Here is a 27,475-nt window from a genome sequence, read left to right on the forward strand (position 1 = left end):
GTTTGTGCGACAACATATGATTCTATGGTCTATGGTCTCTACAGTCATACGAGACCTGGCACGGTAATCTAGATTTCTGTCGAATTTATCATGGTTTCAGGAATGATCCGCATAGAGTATCACAAGTAATGCAGTTGAAATCGTAAAGTAATGGAAAGCAAACAAGGGAAAAGTTGGAAATGCTAAAGAACTGATAAGAACGGCGTGCTGGTAATAAAGGCGTTTATGACAAATAGAGAATGACACAGGCGTTAAGCAGCAAGTAACGGGAGCAGCAAGTTAAACACAGAGAGAGAGAGAGAGAGAGAGAGAGAGAGAGAGAGAGAGAGAGAGAGATCGCCTGGTCCTTACAAATGCCGTGGGCATTCAAATAAACACGTGCGCATGGATACAACAAAAATGTTCGGTGCTTAGCAATATTACGAGAGGGGGGAGGGTCAATAAGTCTGTACAAAATCCAAGAGATGGCGCTCGTCACGCTTAAATTATGATGTTTTTGGCAAGCAATACTACTAACTAGATATCGTACAAAATTTCAGCTCAATTTATTAAGTCGTTTTTTTTGTGAGCGTTGATTGAACAAAAAGTTATTGGTTTATTTGAAAAATGGAAAAACCGGAGTTTCGAGCAGTGATAAAACATTTTCATTTGAAAGGCCTTACACCAAAAGAAATCAAAGTTGAGTTGAACGCCGTTCATGGCAAATATGTCCCTGTGTTTAAGACTGTTTATAACTGGGTAAATGAATTTAAACGCGGCCGTACAACAACAAATGATGAACCTAGTTCAGGACGCTCCGTAGAAGTGAGTACGCACGAAATGGTCAACAAAATCCACGATATGGTGTTGAGTGATAAAAGATTAAAATTGCGAGAAGTAGTTGAGGCCACAGGATTATCAAAGGGTACAATCATTTCAATTTTGCATGAAAAATTGGGGATGAAAAAAATATCAGAGAAGATAGGTGCCGCGTTTGCTCACTATTGAAAACAAACGAACCTGCGTGGTCACCTCTGAAGCTCTTTTGGCATGCATACGTCGTAATCCAGAAGACTTTTTGCGTCGACTCGTAACTGTAGGCGAAACATGGGTACAATACTACACTCCTGAAACCAAAGAACAGTCCAAACAATGGATTACCACAGGAGAACCAGCCCCAAAGAAGGTAAAGACAGTAAAGTCAGTAGGCAAGATTATGGCCACGTTTTTCTGGGATTCGTATGGAATCATCTACATCGACTACTTGGAAAAGGGCCAGACGATCACTGAACAATATTATGCGTCATTATTAGGTCAGCTGAAAGAAAAAATCAGAGAAAAACGTCCTCACTTGAACGAAAAAAAAATGCCTCTTTCTTCAAGATAATGCTCGAGTTCACACGTGTGCAGTTTCGATGGCAAAAATTACCGATTAAAGTTCGAATTAATTGACCCAATTTGGCTCCCAGTGACTTTTTTTTATTTCCTAACCTCAAAAAATGGCTTGCCGGTCAACGATTCACGTCGAATGGAGAAGTCATCGCCGAAACAAATGCCTATTTAGAGGGTTTTCAGAAATCATATTTTTCTAATGGTTTAAAAAAACTGGAAGGCCGTTCAATAAAATTCATTGACCTTCAAGGAGATTATGTAGACAAATAAAAAAAAATTACATAGGCGAAACTTTTTTTTCCTTCTTATTGTAAAAACTTATTGACCCCCCCTCGTACCACCTCATCTCAGTCGTCAGCAAGTAATTGTTTGCACAATTAGAACTCCCGCAGAAGTTAACATACTCAAACGCACGAGATATTAGGTAAAATCAAATGCAACGAATAGTAACAGAGCAGAGAAAGTCACCAAATCGATCGAGGAACGCGTTTTATCGGTTTACGGTCAGTCAACTAATTTTGCCGGTCCTTTTGTCATGCGACTTCTCAGCGGCACACGGCTCGTCACTTATATACGCATACACATGCATGAACCCGCGCTACTCTCTCTGCCGGTGCTTACTCTTACCTTTATCTTAGCTTTGGTCTACTGCTACTAAGGAATTATACAGATAGAATATAAACTGAATGAAATCATTATTAAGTATATTAGTAGGGAGAAAGACAACGAGTTGATGTAAAACTCGTTATAATACTATATAGTATATAATTTTTTATTTTGTACTGACATCGAAAAATTTGTCGGCAAAATCGGTTAAACTCCTGGTCAGACATTGTTATAAATTTATCGGATTGGTTCATATATATATATATATATATATATATTGTGACGGTAAACGTCAAGTTAGCGCTAATTACTTAACCTTATTGTTGTCCGTGAGGGCAGCACCTCCCGGGGGGACAAAAATATGTAACGAAGGAATTCGGCACGCGAGCAGACGGAACGCGCGCGAACGAATTTGAACCAGTGAAGCATCGACTGTAGCCAAGTCCGCCCGCTTCTATTGATACCGCCGCCGATTTACGTGCCCCAGCCGTCTGTACGCTTCGCGAAATTGCAGCCAGTGATCCAGGATCGTAGCCGCCGAGGAGCTGCCAAGCTGCAAACCAGGCCCGATCAAGAGATCCAGAGAGAGTGTGTGAGGTTTCGCCATCGAGGGCGAAACCAGTGCGTGCGCGCGTTCGCGACTCGCGAATACTAAAAACAATAAGCGACTGTTCCGTGCTGTGCGAGTTGCTGTGATTGTCTCCGACCGCTCGCGATTATAAGGTAAGCTGGCCAGCTTAATTACGCGATCGGAATTGCATGTCGGATAAATAACTTTCGGTATTCGATGCGTGCATGTGAGGCTCTAATATCAGAGAGCAGCGAACGAACCGGCAAAGCGTGTTGCCGATGAGCGAGCGTGCGTGTAAACAAACTCGCGGGCCGACCTTTTGTGAGAGTAAGAAAGATAATAAAACGTCCGATTTATAATACTAACAAGTGTTTTCGTTGATTCTATCCTCACGTGGCTTCCACTCAATTCTGTTTAGGTTATAAACAACAATCGGTTGACCGGCGTATGCTTCCTCGTGCTCTCCCGTATTAATAGTGAGCAGTAACGATTCACGCGTGTCCCCTTTGTATAATCACGCGACATATTTATTAAACGGTCTTACCCCGTTACAATATATATATATATATATATATATATATATATATATATATATATATATATGTGGAACGTTCTGTGTCAAACGGAACAAAGTTCTGTCCAAAATTCATGCTAATGGATTTTAATGATCTTCAGCTTAAAATGTTTCTTAATAAGCCCTCTTCATGGGCTAATGTTCCCTATTTAAAAAATTAAAAATGGCAGCTCAATATGGCTTTCAGAAATCAGGAAAAATCAAGGTTTTGCAGATAAACGTTAGCATAACAAAAAAAAAGATGCCCAGTTCAATCGGATTTAGATGAAAAAAGTCTATTATTATAATTCCCACAGAAGTTCACATACTCAAACGCATGAAACATTAGGTAAGGTCAAACGCAACGAATACCAACGGAGTAGAGAAAGTCACCGAATCGGTCGAGGAATGCATGCTTAAAAAGTTGAATAAGCAAGTTAACGAAATCCTACAAAGATGGCGCCTAGAAACCCCAAAAATGGCTAAAAATTGATGTAAATGGAGATCGCGAGTCAAGATTTTGATATTTACACTCTTTAAATTGATCTCAATTGCTACAGTTTGGTTACGAATTTCATATTCAGGTTTTCAGAAATGAAAAATCTAAAATGACGGTTCGAATTGACCCAAAAATTTCATTAAAAGAGAAAAAAATAGTAAAATTCAGAGGGAAATAGTCTCGGACGAATATATTAATGATTAACTAATCAGCAAATGTTTATTTTGTTCTATATCTTCATTTTTATTTCATAAAATAATCATGGCGGATCTAAGGTGGCGCCTTAAACTTGAAAATCTTTGTGAATGAATAAAATCAAGACTGTGACTTTAGATTTTGATATTTACAAACCTTATATTTAAGTCAAAAGCTAAAATACTATCACACATTTTACATATAGATTTTGATAAAAATGTTATTAAAATGGTGCGAAGTTTAAATTTATTTCTCCGTAATCCTGGATAACTGTGAATATATTATATAATACTCGATTTTGACAGTAGCGTTTCAAAAGTCAGTCGGACGGAAGAGAGACACCAGTTTTAGGCCAAGCAACAGGGCTTGAAAAGAGTGATTTCGTGACAAAAATACTACCTGGAAACCGAGTGTGCAATCGTGTGCAGATAAGTTGAGACATCATTGGTGTTATGTTTTGGACACGCAACTCCTGTCACCCTATTTGTTATAAACATTTTAAACGAAAAAAAGGCATTTTTTTTAGTTTTTTGTTAATAACTCTGCGAATAATGTAGCGATGTTAATGATATAGGTACACAAAATGTAGGTAAAACAATTACGAACAAAACTAGACCTCGAGCGACAAAATCGGATAATTAGGAACCGAGGAAAACCCGGAAAAGTGGCGAAATTTAACATTTATTTAAAAATTCATATCTCCGTCACTTTTTATTTTGTAGGACTGAGTCTTTGCGATAATGTAGTGTTATTTATGTAATTCATGTGTGCCAAAAGCTGACGCTGTGAAGTAAATAGTTTTCATGTAATCGTAATTTCAGTTTTTCTAAGCGATATTTTTCATCATCTCTCCTTGCGACAGTGATTTTTTCATCTTAAATTTGAAAACGGTTTTAAAAAATGCAGATTCCACCCAACAAAACGTATATTCTAGTTTTTCACTTAAATTTTTGCAAGTGTGTGATAAATGCCGGGAAAGTCGACTAAAAACGGCTGAGCGCACGGAAACGTTCGAGTGGTGGGGGGAGCAGCAGCCGAGGAGAGGCACACATATATAGTAATAGAGGCGTGCTGCGCCCTCTTATAATTTTTCCATCTCAATATCTCTGCAACCATAAATGTTATCTTAACAATTTTTTTTTTATTTCGGATCTACTGAACTCCGGGAAATCAAATATTTATTTAGAATTCGTAAATAATAAAAGGCTAAACATAAATTGTTGAAATTAAAAAAAAATTTAACTTAATTTTATTGGTAAAGAAATAAATGATTGTGAAAATATGCAGAAGCGTTGTTTACAGAAATTTACATTTATTTATATACATATTTACTGTAACAGGCTGCCGTTTAGTCTAAAATATCTCTTGAACGTACCTATAAAATGACTAAACGACGCCTAGTTATCTATGTGCTCGAAGCACATCAACCTACCTTGTCTTGGAGTGCGCCTGCGCAGAGTCTCTTCGATACTCCGAGTTGGGTTCCCCCAACTCGCCGCTTGGCGGCGCTGTCGCCCTTGCTTAGTGGCGCTCGCGCGGCCGCTGCTGGAAACTCTGTTGACGATTCCCGTCTACCGGTATTCGCGTGATCCGTGCTACGCTACCGGCTAATTCGAATCGAATGTAAACAAATATAGACGCGACCTCCGGACAAAGGAAAGACTAAATAACGATGACTAGACTTAGTAAAGACTAACGTTCACTTTATTTACGCAATCTAGTTACACGGGGATTTGCCGAGAGTCTTGCGCACGCTAGCGCGAATGACAATATACGCAGTATGAGGGAGAGAGAGAGAAAACCCGTTTGCCGCGAACTAACTGCTCGCACGCAACAATTAATCCCTTCGCGCACGCTGCGCGGGATCGCTCGCTATTAACAATAATAGGGGAAGGTGCACCTACCGCAAGAACGACGAGGATACGGTGGCCAACCGTATCCGATCAACACGCTGCTAATAAGCTGCTTCGCTGCTTGCCGCACCGCCTCGATTACTGTTGCTGTTGTTGCTGTCGCTGTTACTGCTGTTGCTGCTATTGCTGCTGCTATTGCTGCTGCTATTGCTGCTGCCAGCACACCGCACTCAAGTTCACGCTGTCCGAGTTAGCACCACCAAACGAAAACGCGTTGAAGGCACGGAAAAGGGTTAGCTCCACGATACAGGCGGACTGAGTGACACAGTCATACTGCCTGTTGAACGCTCCCCTCCCGGTCATTGCCCCTACGCGCCCTCTCTCTCTCGCGAACCGATCGCGGCTTCTCTCGTTCAGCCGCTTATTAACCTCGCGCGAGTCGAACGATTTTCGGTAATCGTTGCATTACATATATTTATATACATACACTCGGCAACAAAATTATCGCAACAAAGATTTTTCATTATCTTGCAGACGGTAGATATCATTTGTTTCTTAAAGTACACATAATTCCCTACAAAATAAAAAAAATTATTTCAATACGATAAAAATTGACCGAGTTACGAACATTTGAAAAATGGCAATTTTTCGATGAAAACTCTTTGTTGCGATAATCTTGTTGCCGAGTGTATTTACATATATTAATATACATATTTACATAAATTTGTACATGTATTTACATTCATTTATATACATATCCACATAGATCACAAAAATATTTACATATACACACAGATATCTACCGATATTTACATCTATTATACATAAATATTTACATATTTTTTCTCTTGTTCGCAGGCGGTAAATGATCTAATTCTATTTCGTCAATAATTTCATATATATCATCTAGTTCCAAATCACTAAGTTCATCTTCATTAATTAAATCATCATCAGACTCAGGCTCGATTAATTTGTTATTCGCATCTAAATTAAAACATGAATCTTCCCGACAATTATCGCAGAGATTCGAACATGGCAAACTGTGTTTTTTACACGTGCAAGAACCATCAACACATCCTTTTTTGCTACATGAACATGAAATTTGGTCGAGTAATTTTTTAGGAATACATGGGTCTTTACTTCCTATAGGCACCAAGTGATTATTTTTGATTTGCCAACCCCAATCTGTTGCTTGTAGATTTTCATTGCCAAGCCAAAGCTGAAGTTGATAAAAAACACGGAAAGCATGTTGTTTCGCAGCTTCTTCGGTTGGTGGTAACGTTTCTAGAGCGAATATGGTTTTTACTTTCACTTTATTAAAATGTATATAGCGCAAATCATTTAAAAAAAAGGTGGTACACTTTTCTATCAAATGTTTCTCCGCTTTGTTGCTATACATTCCGCGAATGAGCTTGAAAGCATTTTCGGCTATATCTTCGCAACTGGCATTTGGGTTGTATAAAATGTCAGCTAATTCTACTAATTTATCATGCGGAAAAGATTCTATTAATTTATTTTTACCCATTTTATAAAAACCTGATATGGTATCACAGCCGCAAAATGCGTGCAAAAAAGCAACTATTTTTTTTAATTGTGGATATTTAAAACTATCACAGTTATAAAACTCATTAGGTGAATTTAGATCTTTACAATCTCTACAAAAATAAATATTACTAATGTTTTCTGCCAGTTGCGATAAAATTACGAGTAAATCTGTATCTTGACCTACAATAATTATCGTCGCGTTGGGATTTAAGCGAGCATTTTCGATTGCATTAGAAACTATAAGCCTATCAGCGTCTTCAGGAGCAATTTCTGTTTGAAATCCAGATTTATTAAGTGCAGCACAAATCATATTTATCAGCCTACTTTTGTTTCTCTCATTATTTAAAAATTGAGCTTGATTCACAGTAATTTTAGTATTTTTATCAAAAACTATTTCTCGACTAATACTTTTTAATTTTCTACGTGATCGCTCAACGGACTTCGTTGATAATGTCTCGTCCTCGGGGTAACCGTCAAAAATGAAGTTACTATTCATACGGTAATGCTTTGTCGCATATGAAACATATTTATTTATTATTTCTTCTATTTTTAAATTGCTTTGCCATACGACTTTATGTAAAAAGAATCCGCCATCAACCACATGTATAATATTTGACTCTTTGATTTTATTCGTGAAAGTAAAATTTGAAAAGAAAGCTGATTTTTTCGTTTTGCGCATACCGTTTTCATCGAAAAGAGATAATGATATTGGAGATAATTCATATAAACTACTGTATTCTTTAATATCATCTTCATTTTTTATGTTTAGCGAAATTTTTTGAAATATAAGCAGTGGCGACATATAAACCTCCTCGTCTGCTGCGTTTTTCATCACGGAATTCGCGGCCGCCAAATGTACAACTTTATTACTTCTTTTATACTTAACGTCTGTAAATTTTTTTCCTGAAGTATTTTCCATTAAAATTTTACCTATTTCGTATGCTTTGTGACAGTTTACAGTCGCTAAATCACCTACTACACCAGAATAAATTCCCAAAATATTATCTGTTACGGGAAACGGATCGTATGTGGCGAAAAATTCTTGCATTTTTGATAAATCGTCTGCATCTTTAATTATACGAGATACGCGGTTGTCTACGTGTTGTTCGGACGAACTAAATTTCAAGTTGTAAAATAATTCCATAGCGTTACCGACTTCTAAAACAGCTGCTCTAGATAAAATCCACGTCGCGATTACGTTTTCGGTCAATCCGCGACCATGTGTCAAACCACCAGTACATTTCATTGCTCGCATTAGAACCTGTTCATTGTCATATCAGACCAGATCCCGGACCAAAATCGATTTGAACGCCTGATAGTAAAGAAATCACGCCTACAAAATTTATCGTATTCTACGATATCCATTTCTTATTGTAACTTCATCATATTTTGAAGGTATAATAGAGAAGCTTTTGCGTATAAATGGTGACCGGAAGAAAAAAAAATGGGAATCATTAAAAGCACTGTTTCTAAATGCAAATTGAAATTTCCAGATCTTTCTGCATCAATAAATCTCAAGAGTAAGCAAATCAATTTGAAATATTGTAGCCAAAGTTGACTTGTAGGGCCATTTGATTCTAATTTTTGTGTAACGGCTAAAAACTTTTCTTTTACTTGAGTAATTAAAGGATCAGACAAATAATCTTCAAAATTTTTTTCTCCAACTTTTTTTAAACCTTTATTCAAATAAACAATTTCATCTTCCCTAAAATCAATTTTTTTAAGAATAATATTGGCAAGGGCAGCTTGTACCAGAAGGTGACCTCTCACAGATCGCGAAAAAGCATGACCCGCTAAAGCTTTATCAGCTGATAAATCTGCATAAACTGTGCAAAAAGCCTCTTTCAGACCGCTGCCAGCCATAATATTACCAATAGCCCCGTTGAACGACATTAATAAATGGAAACCTCCTAAACGTACAATAATTGAGCGCAAATTATGAGGATCATTACTAGGGTTAATGGAATTAACTATTTCATTTGCTTTCATAAAAAGTGGTAAATCGAATGTAACGAAACAGTGCTTTTGATCATTTTTATTTGCTCTTACTCTAGCGTCAATCAAAGCAGTTAATATAGTTCTATGATTACTTGGCGGTGCATTAATAAATGGCAAAGCGATAATTCTTGACGTACAATAATCGGTATTAAATGTATGGAATTTATTCATAAACCCGTGCCAATTAGGAGTAGCCTTTGCTGCGGTATGCTTTCCGAAAAAGTACAATAAATCTATCGGTTCGATTTTAATTGAGAAATCAGTACTATTTATTTCTTTCCAGTCACGAACTATTACGGAATCTAATTTAAAGGGTTTGTCATTTTTAAAATCACTCAGTGGAAGGAAACCGAACGTGCTAACGTCCGTGTCGGATTTACATAAGGCTCCTTTTAAACGAGGAACAGAACTGCTAAGGGCTACAGAGGACCTCGGTGTTACGCTCATTATACCACCCATGCAATGAAATGTGTTTTTTCCATCAATCGTGGCAGTATTATGATCGGCATTATCGTATACAAACTGTAAATACGAGTCAGAAATAATTGTAAAAACTTCCGGGTCGTTAACAACTGAATTTTCAAAGCAAATGGTTTCGGAATAGGAAGCACACAAACCTAAATCATTCAAACAATCGATAAGTCCTCGTGCTGCAAATTTTGTGTGCATCATGCACGAAAGCCCTAATAAAATTGGGGAAAAAAACGATCGCGGTCTAACCGAAGATAATAAAATATAAGCTGCGGTAGTAATTTTATTTTCCAATTTAATCCAAGAACCATTTTTAGGAGTTTTCTTATGCGTTTTTATTAAAATATTCAGAAATAATTTTAAAGTTTCTGGAACATCGTCTTTCACATTATTTCAAAATTCGGAAGGAGAGTTGTAACTATTTAAATTGTAATTCATTGCTCGTATATCTTGCAATATTATGTGAGCGGCCATTTCTATTAATCTCAGTTTTTCTTCTTTCTCATTATTTTTGAGTTTAGTATACCAGGTATCTTCAAGATATGTTCCTAACGTTCGTTTAAAACAAATAAACCTATCGTTACCAGTTGCATAAGTTACTATTTCGTTTCCAAAGTGGTTTATCAAAAGCTGTTCGATTCTATCGAGTCTAGGTAGTTCAGTTTGCTTATTTATCTCTATGTATTTATTTAAAATTTCTTTCAATGAAAATTGACAATCATCGCTGTTTTCTAAAATGTAATTAATTATAAAAGATAATAAATCAGACATCTCATTACTAATCGGTTTTCCTTTTACGTTATTCGGTTTGTACAAATAAAAACTACTCAAACATCTGGCATGATAAGCTACAGTACTAACAGAATAGTAATTATCGTCTTTATGTTTTAAAAGTTGTAAACGCGAATAAATAGTCTTGTTAATTTCATTTTTCGGATATACTTCTAATTGTGCTAATATATTATCAATAGTCAATTGCTGTATAACTTTTTTACACGATAGGTGCGTATGGTTCAATGAATTACAACAAAAAAAACAGTTCTCAGAAAAATCAAAATCCCGGCCATCCTGACGCCTTTTTCGATTTGATCGACAGGCGTCCGAAAATGCTATTAATGCCATTTGAATATTCGATTCTCTCGTATACGTTCTTTGACACGTTTGATGAACAGTGATTTCTTTCAGATTATCTAATATAATATGTTTGTTGTCTTTACGTCTTATACATGCTTGTATGAAATTTTGTATGCCTCGTTCTTTCGCAACGCAGCATTTTGATGCCTCCACAGATTTTCCGCAAAGTAAACAGCAATCGTCAATATCTTCCCATTGTTGCTCACTTCCATCGGGTTCTATTTCATCGTGTCTAAATAAAACATTTATAGACATAAGACAAAAATCAGATATTTTTTATATTTTTTGAGTGATCATGTAATTCATTCGTACCTCACTCCAGCAGACGTTGATGCTTCCGTATCACCTTCTCCGCTCCGCTCCATAATGTTCGCAATATTTTGGAGCAAGTCTTATACTTTTTATTAATTATTAAGTATCTTAAAGTGTTAAATTTAGTGAAAAAAATAACTTCGTTTAAGAAATATCGTGATTTGTTGCACAGAGATGCGACGCACAGTCTATCCACTCGAAAATCTGTACGTTAACTGAGCGCGTGGCGTCACTTTCTCTTCTCGTTTGAATGCCCAACGGTCGCAGCCTCAGTACAATAAAGATGAAGAGAGAAATAGAGAAAGAGACAGAGCGAGAAAGAGAGAGAAAGTATAAGAGAGAGGGAGAAATAGTATTCCATTGGAAGAGAGAAAGAGACAGAGAGAGAGAGAGACAGAGAAAGAGAGAAGGAGAGAAATAGATGAAAAGAAAAGGGAATGGGGGCTGGACCAAAATCCAGCTTCGTAAACATAATAACAACATTTATTTTGAAGAACATCGGAAAGTAATTAATTTATTGATTATTTATAAATTCTAAATAAATATTTGATTTCCCGGAGTTCAGTAGATCCGAAATAAAAAAAAAATTATTAAGATAACATTTATGGTTGCAGAGATATTGAGATGGAAAAATTATAAGAGGGCGCAGCACGCCTCTATTACTATATATGTGTGCCTCTCCTCGGCTGCTGCTCCCCCCACCACTCGAACGTTTCCGTGCGCTCAGCCGTTTTTAGTCGACTTTCCCGGCATTTATCACACACTTGCAAAAATTTAAGTGAAAAACTAGAATATACGTTTTGTTGGGTGGAATCTGCATTTTTTAAAACCGTTTTCAAATTTAAGATGAAAAAATCACTGTCGCAAGGAGAGATGATGAAAAATATCGCTTAGAAAAACTGAAATTACGATTACATGAAAACTATTTACTTCACAGCGTCAGCTTTTGGCACACATGAAGTACATAAATAACACTACATTTTCGCAAAGACTCAGTCCTACAAAATAAAAAGTGACGGAGATATGAATTTTTAAATAAATGTTAAATTTCGCCACTTTTCCGGGTTTTCCTCGGTTCCTAATTATCCGATTTTGTCGCTCGAGGTCTAGTTTTGTTCGTAATTGTTTTACCTACATTTTGTGTACCTATATCATTAACATCGCTACATTATTCGCAGAGTTATTAACAAAAAACTAAAAAAAATGCCTTTTTTTCGTTTAAAATGTTTATAACAAATAGGGTGACAGGAGTTGCGTGTCCAAAACATAACACCAATGATGTCTCAACTTATCTGCACACGATTGCACACTCGGTTTCCAGGTAGTATTTTTGTCATGAAAAAATCCCTGTTGCTTGGCCTATTTTAAGATACGGCCCTCTCAGCTACGTGGTCATCACCTTAGTCCACCTAAGCCGGGTAGTAACACTCCGTTAGAATTCACGGATGAAAGGTTAGCGTTCCATTAGGGTACGGCCAGTTAGCTGGTAGGCATGCGGAATGTAACGAGATCACGAAGTGCGTTTGGAAGTCAATCCATGGACTGCCTTTGATATAAATCCCCTTGGAGATTCCCGCTATTTGAGATCATTATAAGGAGTATAAATTTCAAAATCTAAAGTAATAGTCTTGATATACATCATTCTCAAAGATTTTTGAGTTTCAGGTGCAACCTTAGCTGATTTTATGAAATCAAAATCATGGTATAGAACAAAAACAAAAATTTGTTGATGAGTTAATAATTAATATATTCGTCCGAGACTATTTCCCCCTGAATTTGACAATTTTCCTCTGTTTTAATGAAAGTTTTAGGTCAAGTTGAGCCGACATTTTGGATTTTACATTTCTCAAAACCTGAACATGAAATTTGTAACTAAACTGTAATATTTGACATGAATTTAAAGAGTGTAAATATCAAAATCTTGAGTCACAGTCTCGATTTATATCAATTTTTGGCGATTTTTGGGTTTTTAGAGGCCATCTTGGATTTACGATGTTGGATTTCGCTAACTTGCGTATTCAACATTTTAAGTATGCTAATAACAGACTTTTTTCACCTAAATCCAATTGAATTGGGCATCTTTTTTTTTGTTTTACTAACTTTTATCTGCAAAACCTGGATTTCCGGAAGCTCTATTGAGCTACCATTTTGAAATTTTTGAAAAATCCACACTAGCCCATGAAGAGGGTTTATTGACATTTTAAACTCAAGATCATTAAAATCCATTAACATGAATTTTGGACAAAGCTCTGTTCCGTTTGACGCAGAACGTCACATATGTATAAAAAATATTTATCATGCATATTATGGAAGATATAAATTTGATATATATCTTACCAGTAGCATTAAAAAACTCGATAAGGTAACTGTCTTGTTCAAAAGTAAAGATGTAGCTGTGATGAGATACTTTACTGTATTCGGTTTCATTTGATACTTTCAACTCTAAAAATTGCGGGTGAATATTTTCCAATTCTTCTGAAAAAATAGAAAGTTTATATTATAAAAATTTACAGGTTTATGGGAAATTTTCTCTTCCCTGAATAACAAAAAAATCGCAATCAAATTTGCATGAGTTGAACCCGATGCTTATATATATCATATTTTAAAATAAAACAATGGTAATATACAAGAAATAGGATTGAAAATAATATTTCTTAAATAAATAGTGAAGACTGAATCGCTAATTACTTGAAGTCGTAACTACAAGGCATTTTCTACAATCGAAGTAACACCTTCGTCGCTTGTTTTCGAATATCGTACAAAAATTTGCATTTGAGAATACGTCTAAAAGCTAAAACGATCGTAACATTTGACTTCGCAAGTTCTAAAAAATTACTTGTGATTGTGAATATTGATTATTTTAAACCTCACTTTGCATAGCAGCATAGGCTATTCGAAACCTGATCCGACAACACAGCATATCATTAACGAGAGTTCTTCTCTGGATGTGTGGAAAGCATCGGGGAGCTTAGCTTAAGAAGAAAGGCTTACATAACAAAGTTATTAACATACGAGTGGAAAAAGCAGGCCAGAAATGGGCAAACAAGGACGTCGTGTTCAAAGCGAAAATTCAATATATAAATAAGGCATGTACAGTGCCGTATAGATCATCAACCATACAAACGAGAGAAAGAGAGAGAGAGTTGAGTTAAGTTGAGTTGAGTTGAATTGAGTTAACTTTATTTCACCATGAGGTGGAGCCCTGTCTGGTGTGTTAAAAATACAACAGAGTTATATACGAGGGTCGTTTGAAAAGTCCGTGCAAAAATAAAAACTGCTTGATTTTTTTTAATAAATCTTTTTTATTTTTCAACATAGTCTCCTTTTAGGCTTATACCCTTCATCCAACGCTGCTCTAGGTTGTTAATCCCTTCCAAATAATAGGATTTGTCCAAGTCTGTAAATAAGGCATTCGTTTCTTCAATCACCTCCTCGTTTGAATTAAATCTTTTCCCCGACAGGCATTTTTTCATATTAGGAAACAAATAGTAGTCCGACGGAGCCAAGTTTGGAGAATAGAGGGGATGTGAAACGAGTTGAAACCCTATCTCCATCATTTTTTCGCTCGCAACTGCTGAGGCGTGAGCTGACGCATTGTCCTGATGGATGAGGACTTTTTTGTGGGCCAATCGTGGACATTTCTCTAGCAACTCGGTTTTCAAACGATCCAATAACGATGAATAATATTCGCCTGTAATGGTTTTACCCTTTTCCAGATAGTCGATGAAGATTATTCCTTGCGAATCCCAAAAGACAGTCGCCATAACCTTCCCGGCCGAAGGAATTGTCTTCGCCTTTTTCGGAGCAGATTCCCCCTTGGTAACCCATTGTTTAGACTGTTCTTTGGTCTCAGGAGTGTAGTGATATATCCATGTTTCATCTACAGTGATGAAACAACGCTTAAAGTCTTGCGGATTTTGCTGGAACAGCTGTAAACCATTCTTGCAACACTTCACACGATCTCGTTTTTGGTCAATCGTGAGCAATCGCGGCACCCATCTAAAATATTATGTACCCGTTCGCTCGAGATGCCTAAAAATTTTGAAACCACTTATAAACCATTCTATTCGAAGGTGCACGATCACCATGATGTTTATCAAGTTTCTGTTTAATCTCCTGAGGCGTTTTGCCTTTTGAAAAGTAATGTTTAATCAATACACGAAATTCTTTTTCGTCCATTGTTTACAACCACTCGATTTCTTTGATTGAAACGAATATAAAACGCAAAGTAATTGGCCGATCTGGCTGAAACTTGGTGTGTGCTCTTCCAAGATATGCCACTAACTGAAAATAACCTTGATACGCACTAGTAGTGCCATCTCTCTGACTTTGCACGGACTTTTCAAACGACCCTCGTAAATTCAATTATTAACATCTAGCTTACGCCTCGCTTGAGATATATTTGTATAAATCATCTATAAAAAAGAAAGAACTACGTCGAATTAAAATTACGACAATATAATACATATGATAAATAACAATAACTTAACAATTAATAAACTATGAATAATAACAACAGACATAAGTTTAGACACATTGAATTTATTGATCGCAGTTAAAAATTTAATAGTTTTATAAGATAAGAAGTAATAAGTTATAATTAAAATAGTGACCAGGTATTAAAAACTGACTATTTGAGCATGAAAACTGGGTCACAACGATGGAAAATATAGAAAAAGGGAGACTATTCGTGCAGTCATGGAGACGAGAATGTCAGAAATGACTCTGTTCCTCCATACTTGAGTTTCAAGTGCAAAATATACTACACTCAGCCAGTATTGAATCTAATCAAAGTGATCAATATCAAAATTAGTTATTAGGAGAGAGTATATCAACCTTGTCCGACGTATAGCGAATGATCAGTTTCAGTCCTCAGTGTGAGAAACTGGATACAAGAAAAAACTACGAGGGTTACGCCTACAATTCGGGTGTAAAATTTTGACTTTATATTTTGAGAAATATGTATCAAGGTAATCAGGCTTTGACGTAGATAGTAGTTTAAAGCATATTACCCTAAGAAAATGTAATTGCTTACAAGGAAACCCCCCCAACCCGACCTCACCGATTTCAATAATCTTTTGATATGTTATAGTTCATCAAAAAATAAGACATACGTATTTTTTTTATCGGCGGAAAAACACTTTGAGGGGGTGAAAACAACCCTCAAAGTTCACCCCCCAAAAATAGATTTTCCAATGTATCTCAGGATCTAATTGATATTTTACGACCAAACAAATTTCGTATCACTTCTCATGTGAAAAGCAAACTAGCACATGCAATTCCGACCACAAGGGATGCAACCCTTATATTTTTTATTTAAAATACTATCTATTTCATGGCTATTTTCATGAAAAAAATTAAAATAACCCGAAAACAATTGGAAAAAATATTACCCTACATAAAATACAAAAATAAAGTTAATCTAGTCAAGGTTTTTTTTGAAACTACCCCCTTAAAGTTGAAAAACCACCCCTAAAAAATTGTTTTCAATACATTACAGGTGGTGTTGATAATTTAGTGTAAAATACGTTAAGCATCATTTATACTGTACAAAAACAACTATCTCGTGCAGTTTCGACCACAAGGGTTGTAACCCCTAATTTCTGTCATCGAAATTTTTACCTTCTTTGTACCTATTTTTGAAAAAACGTTCATAATGAGCTTGAAAAAATTAGTAAAAATATTACCGTGGATAGAATAAGAAAAAAAATTTACCTTTTATTTTTAAAACCACCCCTTATGTCGAAAAACCACCCCCAAAAAATTGTTTCCAATACATTACAGGTGGTGTTGATAATTTACTGTAAAATACGTTGCTCATCACTTATAATGTACAAACACATTTATCTCGTGCAGTTTCGACCACGAGGGTTGCAACCCCTAATTTATGTCATCGAAATTTTTACCTTCTCCATTCCTATTTTTGAAAAAAAGTTCATAATGAGCTTAAAAAATTGGAAAAATTATTATCGTGGATAGAATACGAAAAATATGTACCAATTCAAGATTATATCACCCAACAAGACCCAGAAGTGGGACAACGTTTTTCCAAAGTATTTTGTTGCGCCGATTCCGAATCTGTCCGGAAAAATGATCCATCACCCAGTAGCAATTTCTAAAACTCCCCTTATATCCCAATGGCAATTTCCCGCACTAACCCGCACTATCAGAATGCTTACAACCCCCCCTAATAACCCCCTAAAAACCTCCAATGAAAATGCCGTTAGCCCCCCACACTAATAGCCCGAAGACATAGCTGAGCCCCCTTGCAACCTTATGGCAATGCTTGCAACCCACCGAATAACATAATGGCAACGTTATCAACTCTGCTAACTACTGGGGTTATTAGGGGGTTATTAGGGGGAGGGTCTTATTGGGGGGGGGGAGTTATTAGGATGTTAATGGGGGGTTGTAAGCAATGCCATTGGGGGATATTAGGAGGGTTATTAGTGGAGGTTTATTACCATCGCCATTCGGTGATTAGGAGGGTTGATAGCATTGCCATTGTTTTTGTTGGTTGAGTTTTTCTCCTTTCTTGTGACTAAAATTGTAAACTGCCAAGTAATATATATTTAATTGATTTTTATATGCGTTACTATAATTCATTCAGTTACCAATTAAAAACAATCAAAAAAATTAGGACGGATTTATTGTTCATACTTCTTACAATAATGATATTCTTCATAGAAGTGCTCGAAACATAATGATTTTTTGCACCAACCGCAGCGTATAATAGCCACATTTTTGCATCCTTCTATGTCACAATGTGTATTGCAGGAATCTCCAAAACTGTAAGCAACAGGATTGTCAAAATTTTCTGGTTTTTTAGTGAGGTAACCACTCTTGAACCAGGAATATTTAAAAAGATTAGTATATCTTGGTGAAGATAATTGATTGTGGACTAACGACTGAAGTTTAATAATGTTGTTTCTTTTATGTAAATCCAAATCGTAATTCATCAAAATTACGGTATCTGAAAATTGGCGGACAAAGTTCTTCCATATGCGAAATCCAAAAACATCAAGTGGCTGAATTTTTCCCGTTGTGCTAGTCGGGATTTTTTTAAAATTTATAATTTTATCACGTGGAGTTACAGTTTCTATGGCACTGTCACAATGACCGCTCCAGGAGTCAAGCAACAGCATCGTATTGGAACCTACATTAGGGAAATATACTTTTTGCAGCCATATTTTAAAGAGATCTAAAATCAAAAATCTTATTTGTAAAAACATTTATAATGACATTAATTGTAACTAGATGGGATTATGTATACCTGTAGTCAACTTTCCAGATTTAGATGCTTCTACGTAAACATTTTCGGGTCTAAATAAAGTGGTTTCAACAATGGGTCCAAACTCACCGCTAGATTCCTTCAAAACTAAAAAGAGTGGTGACAGTAATTCTCCTGTGGCTGATATGAGTGGCTGTATAGTATAACTGTGGGTTGTTGAAGAAACTGTCAGTACTAAACACTGTACCTGCTTTTCTCCTTCAACCGCTAGCGTTCTTCCGGAGTGCATTTCCAGTTGGAATCCGCTCTGATCACAATTAAACACATTATGAATTCCAATTATTCTTATGCCTGCTTTAACATCAGCAATAAAAGTATTTGCTTTAATCGTTAGTTCTGAATTACTTTCTAGTGTTTTCTTGGTTACAAACTTATTTATTTTCCGGAATACTATTCTATGAGCTTTCTTGAATTTACAAAGCCAATTATCCGAAGCTTTGAATCTTACATCTTCTGATCCTATAATCTTTTAAGCTTGCAATGCCCATCGACGTATGTCACGATCATGAATGATGTAACCAGCGTCTACTGCTGCTTTAAAATTATCAAAAGTGTACTGACAAATTCTTGCAATTTTTTCTCTATAAGTACCACCTTTGTTGACTGTATGAGCCCAACGTTTCAACTGACTCACAGATGAAACTTTCTTAAATTTTTGACGTACACTTTCAACACTTAAATTTTTTTTTGCCACTTCTCCAGTATTCTACGGCTCTTTGCTTATATTCAAAACTGACATCTTCATTGTCTTTGGTACAATGGTCGGTGGGTGCTTCGAAATCGTCAGGAAAATGATGTTGAACTTCATCTTCTACTATTTTTGCAGCATGATCTTTGTAATCTTCTTGAAAATCTAATGTATCTTCAACGATCATATCTACTTCATTGAAATCATTCACGGAATCTATTAAAATGCTTTTAATTCTTTCCGACAATTGAATCTCTTTATAATTTGTCTCACTTTCAGGTATTTGTAGAGTTTGAAAGTAAGCTAATAATAAATTTAAAACGTTCAGAGCGTTAATTTTCATTTTTTAATCTGAAATAAAAAAAAAATATATATATATACAGGGTGAGTCATTTTAATTTCCCCAGTCTAATAACTTTTGAAACAAGCAAATTACGCAAAAATGTTTCAGACCAAAGTTGTAGGGGTTCAAGGGGGACATCTAGGGGTGACTTTGAAATTGACCTTGAGCTTGACCTTGACGGCTTTCTTAAGGTCAAGTCTATTTTTTTATTGGGAACCCCTATTTCTGACCTCGGAATCGGAAAGAGCGGGAAATTTTACATTCAGATAACATCTTTTAACATGGGTCAAAATAAACCCTTAAGGTCATGCTAAGGTCAAAACTATCCTGGAACAAGAATCGAACAATGTAAGCAAAATACGAAAAAATGACTCAGAAAAAAGTTGTAGGAGTTCAAGGGGGACGTCTAGGGGTGACTTTGAAATTGACCTTGAGCTTGACCTTGACGGCTTTCTCAAGGTCAAGTCTATTTTTTTATTGGGAACCCTTATTTCTGACCTCGGAATCGGAAAGAGCAGGAAATTTTACAGGATTGAAATTTTTTAAATTTAAAAATTTTTTAAATTTAATTTTTTTAAATTTTACGGGACTATTCTTGTTTCCGTTCCCTATCCTTTTTTATTTTTCACCGGACTGTATGATTATTATTAATAAATTTCAAATATTGGAAGTTGTTGCTAATAATTTGCCATTACAAGTCTATTAAATTAATGAAACTATTTCAGTATCAATCTGATGTTCTGCAAAGAAATAAGAGTAAAAGTTAAATACATAAGGATAAATTTCATGTTCAATGAAGAATCTATTACATTTGGAAGTCGTTTAGAAAGTAATCGCAATACGTTCAGTCGTGATTTCAATTTTGAAAAAGCTTTAAATATTACTTTTGTTTTAACCATGCTTGTGTTCATTGTATCACTATCATTATTTCTTCATATTTGAATAAGAGACCTTTCTTATTGCCATCGATCATATGAAATCTAATTTGGACAATATTGCCTCTGTTTTCAGTAATATTTAATTTGTATCATCTTTCTATGATCTTTGCCTTTGTTGATTTGTATTGAGGTTTTTTGAAAAAATCTTTTAAATATGGCTGATTTTACCCCAACAGAGATAGTTGATATGATTTGGATTTTAGGAGAATGTAGAGGTAATTACCGTGAAGCGTCAAGGTTGTATCGAATTCGATACCCACAAAGGCGCCATCCTGATCACCGTACCATTCATCGTCTTGAAGAAAGAGCTCGACAAGGGCATCTACGAAGAAGTCAACCAAGACATGAGTATGATGATAGAGATGCTAGGGTTTTGGTTGTCTTAGGATTGGTTCACCTAAATCCTCATATCAGCAGCCGACAAATAGAGAGAGAAACAGGAATACCTCAGAGAACCGTTATTAGAATTTTAAGAAGTAATAGATATCATCCGTATCATATTACCTTAACGCAAGCATTAAACGCTAATGATATGAGAAACAGAGTAAATTTCTGTCGGTGGGCTCTACAGATGATTTTGCAGGATCCGAATTTTTTTAATTATGTCCTTTTTTCTGATGAAGCTACGTTTCATATTACTGGCCAATTGAATCGTCACAACAGTAATTATTGGTCTGATCAGAATCCTCACTGGTACAAACCAGTCGATAATCAACATCGTTGGAGTGTAAATGTATGGTGTGGAATAGTTAATGGTCATCTCATCGGGCCATTCTTTTTTGAAGAAAACGTCAACGGCAATGCTATTTTAGAACTTTTAAGGGATCATCTCCCACTTTTACTTGAAGACGTAGATCTTGAGACTAGACGTCGAATGTGGATACAACTGGATGGTGCAGGACCGCATTTCGCTTTAATTGTACGAGAGTTTTTAAATAGAAATTTCCAACAAAGGTTAATTGGAAGAGGTGGTCCAGTTGCTTGGCCTGCACGATCACCGGACTTAACTTCCCCAGATTTCTTCCTTTGGGGATACTTAAAAAATACTGTGTTCGCCGAAGCGCCCACAACAAGGGAGAATATGATAGAAAGGATTAGAGTTGCATGTAGACAAATCTCTAGAGATATCTTACTGCGCACTATTGAAAGCTTCGAACAGAGGCTCAGGCAATGCATCGACGTAACTGGTAATAATTTCGAGCAAAACCGATAGGAAATAAGTTTATTCTAGTTTCATCACAAATTGTGAGAGGCAAGGGGACTCACATTAATAAAGCACCCCAAATCGTGAGAGGCAAGGGGATTCACGTTAATAAAGCACCCCGAATCGTGAGAGGCAAGGGGACTCACGTTAATAAAGCACCCCAGAGGGAACATAATCCTATTACGTCCACGTCGTTGTTCCTGGGTAGTGCTAAAGATAGGAAGTTTATGATCTTAAACATCAGCATCGTTAGTACATGGCCAGTCCCTTATTCTTTGGAAGTTTATTTAACAACGGTCATATGCGATAAAAGCTTCGCCTCGAAATGTAACAAAAATAAGAGAATTTTCAAGAATTTGACCTTTGCTTCACATTGAGAATAGAAGTACGACAAAGGTCTTCGATGCTCGTTAAACCTTTTGATGTTTGAAAGCGGCTTCAATTTCTTAAGTAAAAACTGAAATATTGTTTATGTTCTTATGAAAAAAAACTAAATAGATACTTGAACGTAAAATTTCCCGCTCTTTCTGATCCTGAGATCAGAAATAGGGGTTTCCATGAAAAAAATAGAAATGACCTTGAGAAAACCGTCAAGGTCAAGCTCAAGGTCAATTTCAAAGTCACCCCTAGATGTCCCCCTTGAACCCCTACAACTTTGGTCTGAAACATTTTTGCGTAATTTGCTTGTTTCAAAAGTTATTAGACTGGGGAAATTAAAATGACTCACCCTGTATATCTTATATATCTTCTATTATATTAAACAGAAGGCGCGAAATTCTCCGTGCGTCCGTCCATCCATCCGTCCACTTTTTTTCCTTATTTTTCCTCTGTATAAGTCTCTCCTGATATCGCTGGGGAATAAGAAATAAACTGAATAACAAATAAACAAATTGATAAGTAAACAATAATGATAAACAAACTTATAGAAAACATTCATGAAAAAAATTAATTAATAAATTAAAAAGTAAACATATTAATTAATAAACAATAATAATAAACAAATCAATAAGTAAACAATAATTATAAACATCATTAATTAATAAATCCTCATAATCAGTGTAATTTCAATTTTTTTAATAACAAATATTAAAAAGCCGTAAAATTATTTGCATATAAAAAATAATTTTATAGTTATACTTACGTAGAAGGTACTACGAAATACGAATTAACGGAATAGTATCTAATTATTATTTGTACTTATAATCTTATATTCTTATTACTATTTATTATGCTGTTAGTTCAATAGTCGATACAATACGTCCAACAACAAGAAAGTTGTGTTGGCTACTGATGAAGAATTACTTACTCATATTTATCAATCATGAAAATAACAGACAATCGTCAGAGACGCTGATAGTAGGACGTAAATAAAATTCTGATAATACTATCATTCATATACCAAAATTTTTGCGCATCCGAGAAACTATACTTATCTTCTAGGTATACTTATAATATTATATTATTCTTGACTTGTTTTTTTATATAATAAAAGTTATTTATTTTTTGATAGAATTAATAAACGATAGAACGTAAAAAATTTAAAAGAGAGCAACAAAATAGCTATGGAATCATAGCTTATTTGATTTAGAAGAGATTGCAACGATATGTCAGAAACTTTTTTTAGGATGGTTTTTCAACATTGAGGGTGGTTTTGAAAATAAGTTTGAACAGGTAAATTATTTATTCTTATTCTATCCACGGTAATATTTTTTCCAATTTTTTTAAGCTCATTATGAACTTTTTTTCAAAAATAGGAATAAAGAAGGTACAAATTTCGATGACAGAAATTAGGGGTTGTAACCCTTGTGGTTGAAACTGCACGAGATAGTTGTGTTTGTACATTATAAATGATACGCAACGTATTTTACAGTAAATTATCAACACCACCTGTAATGTATTGGAAACAATTTTTTGGGGGTGGTTTTTCGACATAAGGGGTGGTTTTAAAAATAAAAGGTAAATTTTTTTTCTTATTCTATCCACGGTAATATTTTTACTAATTTTTTCAAGCTCATTATGAACGTTTTTTCAAAAATAGGTACAAAGAAGGTAAAAATTTCGATGACAGAAATTAGGGGTTACAACCCTTGTGGTCGAAACTGCACGAGATAGTTGTTTTTGTACAGTATAAATGATGCTTAACGTATTTTACAGTAAATTATCAACACCACCTGTAATGTATTGGAAACAATTTTTTGGGGGTGGTTTTTCGACATAAGGGGTGGTTTTCAAAATAAAAGGTAAATTTTTTTTCTTATTCTATCCACGGTAATATTTTTACTAATTTTTTTAAGCTCATTATGAACTTTTTTTCAAAAATAGGAATAAAGAAGGTACAAATTTCGATGACAGAAATTAGGGGTTACAACCCTTGTGGTCGAAACTGCACGAGATAGTTGTTTTTGTACAATATAAATGATGCTTAACGTATTTTACACTAAATTATCAACACCACCTGTAATGTATTGAAAACAATTTTTTAGGGGTGGTTTTTCAACTTTAAGGGGGTAGTTTCAAAAAAAACCTTGACTAGATTAACTTTATTTTTGTATTTTATGTAGGGTAATATTTTTTCCAATTGTTTTCGGGTTATTTTAATTTTTTTCATGAAAATAGCCATGAAATAGATAGTATTTTAAATAAAAAATATAAGGGTTGCATCCCTTGTGGTCGGAATTGCATGTGCTAGTTTGCTTTTCACATGAGAAGTGATACGAAATTTGTTTGGTCGTAAAATATCAATTAGATGCTGAGATACATTGGAAAATCTATTTTTGGGGGTGAACTTTGAGGGTTGTTTTCACCCCCTCAAAGTGTTTTTCCGCCGATAAAAAAAAATACGTATGTCTTATTTTTTGATGAACTATAACATATCAAAAGATTATTGAAATCAGTGAGGTCGGGTTGGGGGGTTTCCTTGTTAGTGGAAAGAGTAAAGAAATTTAAGCAGAGTATATGATAAGTTACATCTGAAATAATGTTTTTAGAGAGAATAACAAGAATAAGATCTATTACGAATCTAACACAGGCATTTTGTGCAACCTGTAATTCAGATACTCTCGTTTTATAAAAATCTTGATAAACTTTTGAATAATACTCAAAACATAGGAAAACCAGTGGCTCCATGAGTTGTTTTATCAAAATAATCTTGAATGACTTTTTATAAAATTTTGTAGTGTAGCAACATTCTTTATTATTGTGTAACGATGAAACTTCCAACCAAGAGTTTCTAAAATAATGACGTTGAAACTGTGAACTATTAATCAATAGAGAATACCAGTTCCTTTTAAGTTAATGTGAGGAAGCAATAATAAATCACTCGTCGATATGTACAGTTTGCTGTCGATAATAAGTATACAGGCCCATAACAAAAGTACCATGCGCGGTAGATCAGAGCACTTGAATTTAAAATTTTTAGAATCGCTGAATCCGAATACGAGATCCATTTGATTAGGCCAGCTAAAGTTCTAAGGTCTAATCATTGTCAAATCCAATAAGTCCATTGCCAGATAAGTAAACCTATATACTGTAACGGAGATTTCGATTGCAAGTCGATCCCCCGTAGTACAAGGATGAGGGTTAAATAGAAGAGACGGGGAGACATTATTCTACGGATTAAGGTAACCCAGTCCGCTGTCAGTCTGCTGCTCACAACGATGTCTTCGTACTCAGAAGAAACGTCGTACCGTCCAGCACCGAATTAGAGCGCAGAACCCCAATTTGGTGGATAAGCTGCTTCGCTCGTTCTTCAAGTTTCGCGACAAATCCCCAATGGCTGATCGTAAGAAAAGGGATCGATTCGACATGCGCACATTCTCTCTGCTGTTCCAGTTGTCAATAAGTAATCAAGAACATTCTCTTTGCGTACGCCACCATAATTTTCCGTGTGAACCGTGCATGACCGCGTCATGTCGCATCATGTCTGGTCATGTCTCTCTCTTATCTATTCTATTTTTTATTCCTCGCAGTGCAGAAAATAAATACAAAATAATAAAATGATGCGGATATTTTGATCAACAAATATTTTAATAACAAAATAATAAGTACACATAAAAGGGTATGAACGCAAGGCTACATGTTCCCTCTCTTTTGCATTTACAAAATTATCTCATAAGCACTACGGTCGGGAAATAAAAAAGGCGTCAATGCCGACTTATAAGGAATAAATAATTTCGGGTCCTTTTAATGAACCTCGATGGTGAAGAAGGTCTCGACGATTAAGCGAAGCGATATAGATAGTTGCGAAGCTTGGGTACGAGTACCTTTCCAGGTATTCGTTGGACGACATCCAGTAGATGCCAGTGTTATAGTAATTGGACGCGTATGGAACGTCGGTAATGTAACATATTGTTACGTTTACGTATAGTCAATAAAAATACGCAAATAACACAAACTAGAACTTTATTGAAACGCAAACGTGATGCTTCCAATTTGACGCTCAGACGTCAACTAACTAAACAACAACAAAAATATTTATTCTGACGTTGCCGTGGAATCAAACGTACGAATTAGATATTATAAATCGCATTCATAATACTACCCCCTCCTTTAAAAAATTGTCGTCTTCGACAATAAGAAAATCTTGAACCAAGCGGGTTAATCCGTCTTCAACCAATGAAGGCTCTAAGGTTGCCCAAGATACCAAATCTTCGAGCACAGCCTAACCAACATTCCAGAAGAAAACTGGGACCCGTCTCTTGACTCTTCTCTCTTGACTCCAAGCAGGTTGATCTTCAGTCTTCCAATGACGACTCTAGGCCCCAAGCCAATCATCATTCCAGAAAACAAAGGACCCGTTTCTTGAACGTCAAGAAATTTCGAATATTATCGGGGACATATAGGAGATTGAACTTGGTTGAGAGTTGACGCTTTGTGGTCCAACCCAAGTTCCTGTTCTGGGATTTGTCCACAGGTTGAGGAAAACCACAGCACCAACAACTCAAGCAGAACAGTTCTCCAATCAACAACGGTCAATGTATTTCGCAAGTCTATCACTATATTCAATTTTATTCTTATGTTAAGGAGATTGTTTTATACAATAAAAAACGTCGTTAATTTTTCGAACAACTTCATATGGACCTTCCCAAACGGATTGCAACTTCGGGGTCTTTCCAATTTTTCTCTTCGGATGAAGAACCAAACTTTTTCTTTGACTTCAAATGACTTGAAAACAGAAGACTTATCATAGGTCATCTTGGTACGGTTGGATTATAAATTCATTTTTCTTCGAGCAACATCATGAATTTGGTGTAACTGATGACGAATTCTTGTGACATAATTGGAGGGAGTTTCGGGAACAACGTTGGGTGGACATTCTTGGAGTAAGTCAATGGGCAAACGAAGATTTTGTCCAAGGTACACCTCCGCAGGAGTCATCCCAGTTGTCTCATTTCGTGAAGAACGAAACGCCAGAAGAAAGAGCGGAATAAGTTCATCCAAATTCCGTTGATTTTTTTAAACGAACAACGACAAATACTGCAGAATTGTTTTATTAAGACGCTCAACTTGACCATAAGATTGTGGGTGTAAAGGTGTAGTTCTAGTTTTATGGATACCCAATAAAACTGTTAATTCTTTGAACAAGTTTGACTCAAAATTCCTACCCTAATCTGTATGAATTTCTAAGGGAACTCCATGACGGCAAATGACTTGGGAGACTAACGCCCGAGCGATTGTCTTGGCTTGAATATTTTTTAGAGGAATTACTTCAGGCCATCTCGTAAAACAATCAATTATAATTATTAAATACCTATTACCTGATGAAGAAGGAGGTAATTTGCCTAAAATGTCAATTTGAAGTCTTTCAAATGGAACTCCAACATTATAAACCTTTAAGGCACTTTTACCTCTTCCTGGTGGTCCCTTTTTAGCAATACATAGATCACAACATTACACCAAGTTTC

The 27,475-nt window shown here is 35.6% G+C and overlaps 1 protein-coding gene across 2 annotated transcripts in view; it reads right to left on the reverse strand.

Annotated features, from left to right (window-relative positions):
* Nucleotides 1–27,475, reverse strand: part of LOC131662821 (histone-arginine methyltransferase CARMER) — a 446,976-nt gene that overhangs the window by 395,942 nt on the left and 23,559 nt on the right. Inside the window, exon 2 of one of the 2 annotated variants that reach the window (XM_058932892.1) lies at nucleotides 13,446–13,580. In XM_058932892.1, the coding sequence (XP_058788875.1) occupies nucleotides 13,446–13,580 (135 nt within the window). Of the gene's footprint in view, nucleotides 1–13,445; nucleotides 13,584–27,475 lie in introns of both variants that reach the window. The other variant, XM_058932812.1, reaches the window with a different exon arrangement.

Source organism: Phymastichus coffea, unplaced genomic scaffold, assembly GCF_024137745.1.
Source record: "Phymastichus coffea isolate CEN01 unplaced genomic scaffold, Cenicafe_Pcof_1.1 PCOF00001, whole genome shotgun sequence".
Classification (NCBI taxonomy): Eukaryota; Metazoa; Arthropoda; class Insecta; order Hymenoptera; family Eulophidae; genus Phymastichus; species Phymastichus coffea.